The 8,183-nt window shown below is 52.2% G+C and overlaps 1 protein-coding gene and 1 pseudogene across 1 annotated transcript; one reads left to right on the forward strand and one right to left on the reverse strand.

Moving 5' to 3' along the window:
- The first annotated feature begins 21 nt into the window (after positions 1-21).
- LOC124234548 (protein EOLA1-like) lies at positions 22-1,410 on the forward strand (annotated as a pseudogene).
- Positions 1,411-2,722: 1,312 nt separating this feature from the next.
- Positions 2,723-8,177, reverse strand: LOC124234549 (heat shock transcription factor, X-linked member 3-like). The gene is made up of 2 exons (XM_046651887.1): positions 3,720-8,177; positions 2,723-3,310 (listed from the first exon to the last, which is right to left on the reverse strand). The coding sequence occupies exons 1-2, from the start codon at positions 4,212-4,214 to the stop codon at positions 2,723-2,725; spliced, it is 1,083 nt and encodes a 360-aa protein (XP_046507843.1). The 5' UTR covers positions 4,215-8,177.
- Positions 8,178-8,183: the final 6 nt, after the last annotated feature.

Below are 8,183 nucleotides of genomic sequence, written 5' to 3' on the forward strand. Positions count from 1 at the left end.
GGGCCGTGAGCTTGGAGTGCTGGTGCGTGAGGTTTATTGACATTGCGATTCTGCGTTTCCACAGTCCACGTGAGGCCCAAGGAGCTCTGGGGAGATGAAGTTCAGCTGCCTCTCTTTCCGGCAGCCCTAGGCTGGTTTTGTCTTAAATGGGGTCAAGACTGTGGAGACGCGTTGGCGTCCCCTGCTGAGCAGCCACCGGGACTGTACCATCGCCATCCACATTGCTCACAGGGATTGGGAAGACACGGCCTGGAGGGAGCTGCTGGTGGAGAGGCTGGGGAGGACCCCCGCTCAGATTCGGGCCTTGCTCCAGGAAGGGGAAAAGTACGGCCGTGGAGTGATAGCTGGCAAGTGCTGCTGTGCCGACCAGCGCTCAGACACCTCCCAGGGCTGCCCCCGGGACCTTGCTCAGGAGTTTGGTGGCTTGTTTTCTTTTGAACTGCTGTGTGTGTGTGGGCAGTTTGGTTTCTTTCAGCAACAGACCTTCAGAGGGGCAACAAAGGGCCCTGACCCTGGGGTTGGTTGGCTGAGGTTCCCCGACCCAGGGTGAACCCTTTCTCCATCCTGGGCCTCCGTTCCCGTTTGTGATGCAATAGGCAGGGTGAGCTCTGAGTCTGCATGTGGGGTTTGCCTGTGTGTGTATGTGCTTGCGTGTGCGTGTGTGTGGCAGAGATCCTGAGAGGCAGCACAGCACACAGAGTGGGTTGGACCGGCCTCTAGCCTCAGGCTGCTCCCTGGCTTCACGCGCCTGTCCCACCCCCAGTGCCTGCTGCATACTGGGCAAGTCCCCTAACACCTCAATGGTTGAGGTCCCACATCAGTTCCGGTTACCTCGTGAAGTGCTTGGGGACCCGCTGGCTTGTAATTTCCCTGCAGCGGCCGGGGCCATTGTGATCTGTACCTGCTGCCCTCAGCAGTCTGATTGGGATCTGCCTGTTATTTTGGTGGGGTTGTTGAGGACAAGCCCCTCTCCTCATTGTCTCTCCCTCGGCCTCTCCCAGAATCCCGTGGACAGAGTTTGGCACATGAGAAGTGCTCACTCAGAGTGACCCACTTCACTCCGTGTCCATTGGGCGATATCATCTTAGTCTCTGGTGGTTGTAACTTTGAATACCCATGTTATCTGACAGGCAGGCCCTGGTTTGTGGAAGGAAAAACATCTCTGTGCTCCTCCCTTTGTGCACAGGGCTCGTTGACATTGGGGAAACTTTGCAGTGTCCAGAAAACTTAGCTCCCGATGAGGTGGTGGAACTGGAAAATCAAGCCGTGCTGACCAACCTGAAGCAGAAGTTCCTGACGGTGCTTCCAAACCCCAGGTGGCTGCTGGAGCCCATCCCCAGGAAAGGCGGAAAGGATGTCTTCCAGGTAGACATTGCAGACGACCTGATCCCCTTGGGGGAGGAGGCCTGACGAGCGTGGGCTCCCGTGGGCTCCTCAGAGGAAGGTCACCGAGAGACCAGCGAAATCATGACCCAGCAGCTCATCGTCACACGGTGGACGTGGAAATCGGGTTCAGTGTGGATTGGCACCGCAGTGGAGCGTTCCCCACTATGTGCTGTTCACGTAAACAGATTCTCCACTCACTTAGATGCAGGGACGGGGAGCGGGACTTTCCTTGCAAGATACCTCTCTGGGCTCAGTGACAGTCTCAAGGACTTTGACCTTCAGAAAAAAGGGAAAGCTGCCAGGGAGTTCTTGGCGCTGCCACTCATTTTGGTCCAGCTGATTTCTGGATTGGCCAAAGAAATATGTTTTAAGAGGAATCGTTAGTGTTCTCCCCTCTCTTTGTTCTAGTCAAACTCATAGAGTGTTTGCACAGCATCCAGGGGACGTTGTGTGGAGGCTGGGAGCGGGCGCTGAGTGATTGCTGGAGAGTGACCAGCCCTGGATGGCCTCATTCCTGATGAAGAGGACATCAGACTTGGAAACAGAGCACCTGTCCTTGCAAAAGACTTTCTCTGCTGTAAAAGTGTCCCTTGGCTCATGGGGCATGCGTGTTAGACATGTCACACAGCTACTTCATGTGTGAAGAAAGGAGCTTAAATACAGCTCTCTCGGGAATGTGACAAGTAGTGTTGTTTATTTTGTAGGAAGTCTTTTTTCTTTCTTTGTTTTTGGTAATTTGTTAGAAAAGTTTCTAATGGTTGTTACCTGTGAGCATGATGGGCTTTCCCCCAGGCATTGACTAGAATGACCTGTCTCTTCTGAGCCAGACTGCAATGGTCGGACATCCCTGGGCAAATGGGCTGGCCCTAGTTTGGAAGGCCCCTGCCTCTTAGGCCAGGGACATTGAGCTGCTGATCAGAAACTTCCTGGCATCATAGATGGGACCCATGAGGAAAGACCCTCCTATTTCAAGATACGTGAATAGTGTAAGGTGATAGCCCCAAGGTCACGAGTCAGGCTGTTCTGTGTCCTGACCACCAGGCCAGGCTCAGGGAATGAGATCTTCCTGGGCTTGCCTCGATACTCCCTAGCCAAGTCCTTGGCTGAATGTGTGAAAATGCTTGTTCTTCAAATGAAAGAGGACAACGGGGACCAAAGCCTGTTTGGGGCCGGGATTTCCAGCCTCCTCAGGCTTATCTGATGAGCTGTGTGTAGTATCGCAAGTTAGAAAGAACACCGAGTCACAATTCTCATTAGATTGTTTATTTACTCCCTCAGAGTTTCGCATCATGGCTGTAAAATGGTGGTTTTTATCTGTCACTAGTGACCTGTGAGCTTAGGAACGTGGGTTGTCCTTAAAGTGCTCACATAGTGCACACTTATAATCTGAGGAGCTTTCCTGCTCCTCGTCCTCGTCAGGGGCCTCATATGGAGCCATCACTGAAAGGGAAGCCAGCAGGATGGAATAACAGGTATTGTACAAGGACATCACCGAATCATAATCTGGGTAATCTGGGGGGCTGGTGGGTGGTTCCTCTGCACCGTCTCCTCCGCCAGTAGCCATGGACTCAAACAGAACATTCCTGGATGTGCCCTCCCCACTTGGGCTGCCTGGCTCACTTGGTTCACGATTTTCTGTGGCATGTCCTTCTACACTGCTCACAGAGTGGACATCAGAGCACATGAACGACCAGGTGTCAGTGGGTCCCTGAGCTTTTGGGGCTTCCTTTTGGGCCTTTCTGTCAGTTTCTATGGTGGGTTCATTTTGACAGATTCGTGGGGAGCGCCTCGTAGCTGCTACCTGCTTCTTTCTCTTTGGAGTTGTTGTGCTGGTCCCTGGCTGAGCGGTAGTTCTCACGTTGCCTCTTTGGATGTTCTCGATGAGCAGAGGCTTGTCTCTCCTAAAGTTGGAGTTACGGTAGATCTGAAACAAAATCAATCCTGTTAGTCATCCTGGGAGCAAATATTCCCACCCCCGCCCATCATAATGGTCTTGTTTTCCTAGGGAGAAAAGATCTTTTTAACTTGCTGGCAAGTTTCATTTTGCCCTAGAGCCTGAGCTCGCTCAACATACGTAATGCATAGGTTAAGGTGCATCTATCTCCTTGACATTAACTGAGCTCTCAGAGTCTTTCGTCACACCTGCAGATTACCTCTCGGGGTGGTTGTTTCATAGGAACAACTATACCTTCTCATCTTTCCATAAATAAAGTCTCACGTGAAAAAAGTTATCCTCAGAAATTAAGCCCTTTCAGTGCATCATTCATCTTGGTCTGCTAGGAAGATGTTCGAGGGACGGAGAACATGGGAAACAGAAGGACATTCTACTTTACCATCATTCTCTTGTTCCCTGGAGAGTGAACCGAAGGGTCGTTTGGACGTATTTTGCTGAAGCCGTAGAGGTTCAGTTGGCGGATAAAATTCTTCAAGCTGTCTGTTTCAAAAATTCTCCCTGGGCCTCTCCGATGAAGAATCTCCCTCTGGAAAAGATCCACTTCAATGATCACGGTGTCTCCCTCATCATTCCAGCGCACAGACGTGAAGGCGTCGTCCTCAGCTACCATCCAAAGCTTTCTTGGGAAGGAGAGCCCGAGAAGGTGGTGGTTTTCTTCCACGTGGACGGCGCCTTGGTTTGGGTCCTGTGGTCGCGGGTTGTCTTGGGGGCCTGGATCTTGGCTCATGGCTTGGTCACTGTGGGTCTCCAAAATCTCCCTGGAATCCAGATTTGGATCCAGGGATGAATTAGTTGGGACCCCTGTTGCTGGCTCTCCGTCACCCGATGGGGCCTGCTTGACTTCATCTATCTGGTCGGTACTCTGACTAGCCATGGAGCTAGTCTAGGTCAGGAGCACTTTCTATCTGAGATCATATCCCTGAACTCTCAGGTCAGAAATGCCTTTGGTCAGGGTGGGGATGCCCAGTAAATACTGTCCACAAAATTCTAGAGTCTCGGTAGTGTGGCAACCGGCTGCTTAAGTCATCGTTCCCTTTAGTTGTCACATGATGTCACAAAGGTGGCTCACAGCTGGTCTGGAGAGGGAGCCCTGGCCAAGTGTGGGGGAGGGGAGGGGTGCAGGGTCCCAGCTTCTCTCTTTTCTAAAAGGAGAGAAACGTTTGGTTCAAGTTCCCAGGAAAGGCTCCTATCAGCTGCCAGGCACATTGTTTCATGTGGCCCGGCCCTGGATGGGTTGAGAAAGCACAATCCTGTCTCCACTCCCACCTCTAAAGACGGGTTGGGGGACCTGTTGCTGACCTCTCTGATGTGCTTAAGGGCCAGGCCCTGGTTAGTCCTAGCTTGGCTCCCACCAAGACTAGGCAGGTCATATGGGCCACTGGGGGACTGTGCCTCCCAGGAGACGGTGGTCCCTAGCAGGCTGATTTGCCTAGTCTAGGTTGATAGCCCCCTCCTTCTTTGTGCTGCTCCTGCTTCCTGCTTTGGTCTCCTCTAGCTGCTCCTGCTGTTTGGTTGGTCCTGCTCAGATGGGCCCAAACAAGGAGTCCTGTTTTCTTGCCTCTGGGTCAAGTTGTCCCCAGAGTAGTGCTGTGCTGGAGCACAGTGGGAGTGCTTCTGATGATCCTCAACCTCAGTGTCACCCAAAACACCTCAAACACACTATTACCCACAGCGTAGGCATGGAGGTGGATGGCCGCATCCTCCACTGTGCTTGGGAGGGAGTCTCCTCTTGTACTCTGCTTGCCCTCAACTCATCCCTCTCCAGGTTGTCTTTAGTTTCCATTTCTTCACCATAGAAACTCTTCTGGTTGTCCTGGACGAGCTCACTTTGGGAACACCTGCATGTGCCCTTTTCAAATCACCTTCCACAGCTGCTTGCATACAACCTCCCTTGAGGCTTCCTCTAAAGCCCTATTTCTTTTCTGCTTTAGAGTGGTTTGGCTTCTGCTCTCCCAGATTTCTGGCCTCTCACTTCCAAATTGGATCTCCTCTGGTACTTCCCCTTTTAATTCCTTGATTTGGGGGGGTTTAGCACCTATTCTGTTCTGTTGAGACAAAGCATTTCACTGACCCACTCCCCTGAGCCAGCCCTGCTCTCCTTGCCCCAAGCCGACCCCCACCCTCGACCCCAGTATCCCTCCCCTGCCATTACCTGGATGGTAGGTCCATTGAATAATTTTGTTTTCCGTTGGGTTAGATACTTTTCAAAGGGCCTACCTTACACAGACTCACTCCCAAAGAAAATTCCTACTTGTTTAGTTAGATGTAAGAAGACAACATGAAGATAGCCATCATTGCGTATGTGAAAATAGATGAGAGTGTGGCTGTGGAATCGCACAAAACCCAAATGAAAGTTGTCCTCACCACAGAGGAGAGGATACGATAGTGAATCTGGTGATAAGTGTTCTCTAGCTGTTGCGGACAACTTTGTTCTCGGGAGATAGAGTGGTACCATGGGAAGGCCCTGTCTGCAAGGATCTCAGGTCCTTTGTCCTGGCTGCCACTGAGAAAGGTCATTTGCCCTCTCTGAGGATCAATCCTTTGTTTCTAAAATGGGAGTGCAAATAGGGCTTGAAAGAGAATCTGCCAAGATACCTTTCACTCTGGGGACTGTAATCCTTAACAGAGCCCCGAGGTCTACATTTGGGCTTGGTCTGTGGTCTTTGTGCTTCAAAACAGGTTTCCAAAGAATTCATTGAAGAAGTCAGTTTATCCTGTAGGGACATGCCCTCAGAGGCTAAGAATTTAAATGGAAACCATTGGTGGCTTCTCAGAAGGGGCCTTCTTCTGATTTGGATGAACTTTGGATGAACAGCCATCTCCCTTCAGTTGCACAGCAGAGTATTTTTGCCTCAGTGAGTTCTGTAAAGACTGAGAATGAAATTTCCTTGTGGCCTGTGCTAGCTCATGAACTCGGCTGATGACTTATACAAAGGGATTGAGCCGTTTGGTGGGAGAAGAGAAAATGACTCAGGAAACTGCAGTCTGGCATTCTGCAGAGAACCAGTATTTACTTGATGTCATTTAGGCACTCTTGAAGTCCTAAGCCTTCTGTAGGACCATTAGCTCATGGCCTTTGTTTCAGGATTTGCCGAATTTCTGCTGTGGATAAGAACTAGGACACGAGGCTCATCTTGTCTTCTGAAGATGAAATCCTCACGGTGCTTACTTCAGTCTAGTTGATGAAAGGCATTATGAAAATGGCTTCCCTCGACTAAGGCTTCTCCGTCCCAGAATTTCAACCCTGTGCCCTGTGGCCGCCAGTCCCACAGTCTTTATTAGGTACCTAGGTTTGAGAGAAATGATTGGTTGGCTCTTCAGTGCTCCAGAGGCCCGAGAGATGACGTGTACGTGTCCCTGCCTTATGGACCAAAGCCCCAGGGTCAGGTGACTCTAGCAGATCACAGCTGATTGGACTCTGAGGACAGCCACCCCAGAGGGAAAGTGATTTCAGTCTGGACTTGCTGTGGGAAATGCACAGCCTGCAGCCATGGAGAAAGTGCCTAGCTGTGGGCTATGGGGCCCAAGGCCTGGGGCTGCCAAGGGGCAGGCCTGGCTGTGTGGTCTTTTTGCCTCCCCCTCCTTCCAGCCCCCCTTACCCTGTAAGTCCTGGTGGGAGCTGCCTCCTTACTCTTCTCCCTCCCTCCCAGGCACCAGCCGTGCCCCTGCAGTTGGTCTACCTCACATCTGAGTGGTCTCTCAGCTATGGCTCAGACAGAGGCCCTGGTGACATCGAGGCCTGCCCTTTCCAGTCTCCTGGCCGCAGGGCTCCTCTTACCCACTCACGCAGCCCTCCAGCCGCTTTCACTCACTGTCTTCTGGGCTCCAGCCCTGGGCCAACCCCACTGGGCCCCTGGCACTATTGTCTGACACGCTGGGAGCTCCTGTCAGGAAATGTCCTCCTGCTACCCCCTCTATGGCAGTGCCCTTCTCTGTCCAGAGGCCACTCAGCCTGTCTGGGTCCTACTCCAAGGCCTCTTCCTCAGTAAGGCCTTCCTCCCATCCCAGGTCCCCCTCATGGATCCTTCCCCACAGTTCCCACAGCCTAGCTGCCATGTCCAGTCCCAGTCGGAGTGCTCCTGCCCTGCTGTGATATTGGGTGCGTCTGTCTCCCCCTCCAGACTAGGAAGAAGGACCTTGAGCATGGCAGGGACCATTATGTGAAACCAGTGCCCAGTATACATGTTGGAAAGAAGGAAGTTCTGTGTCACTAGGAGCTGGGTTGGGTTTTGTGTCCTTGAACACAGCTCTGCATTATAACAGCAATGATAGGAGCAGTTGTGGAGGCCTGCTGCATCACACTGGCTGCGCGAGCGCTCTGAGGGTCTGGGCCATTTGCTCTTCAGCTAGTCCATGGACAGGGACCAGGAAAGGCCCAGCCTAGGCATGGCAGGTGGAGTTTCAGGCCCAGCTTCCACCCGGAGGAAGAAGTAGAGCCAGAATGGGGCCAACAGCCTCACCCCCATAGGGGGCCCTTCTGTCTGCCATGAAGCCACCGGCAGACTGCAGGACAAGCAGCAAAGGAGAGTCTTTGTTGTCTGGTGATGTCTCATTCTGTGGTGGTCCAAGGCTAAGGGCACGCCAGGGAACGTGTCCTTAGAGGCTAAAAATGGCATGGGGACCACTGGATTAAATGTGCCTTTCTAAAGGAGCCACGTGCAAGCCTTGTTAGCAGTCTGCCTCCCCTCCTTGCCTTAGACAGGGAGGCCTGGATTCTAGGGATTTCCACGAGCCTTACTCTCCTTTAGGGACGTTATCCCGGTTGGAATCGTGGTGTTAAAGTCAGTCTCAATCAGTCTCTCTCTGGTGTAAACTCTTTGAGGATTGGAAACAGAACAAGTCT

This window comes from Equus quagga, unplaced genomic scaffold, assembly GCF_021613505.1.
Source record: "Equus quagga isolate Etosha38 unplaced genomic scaffold, UCLA_HA_Equagga_1.0 88937_RagTag, whole genome shotgun sequence".
Taxonomy (NCBI): Eukaryota; Metazoa; Chordata; class Mammalia; order Perissodactyla; family Equidae; genus Equus; species Equus quagga.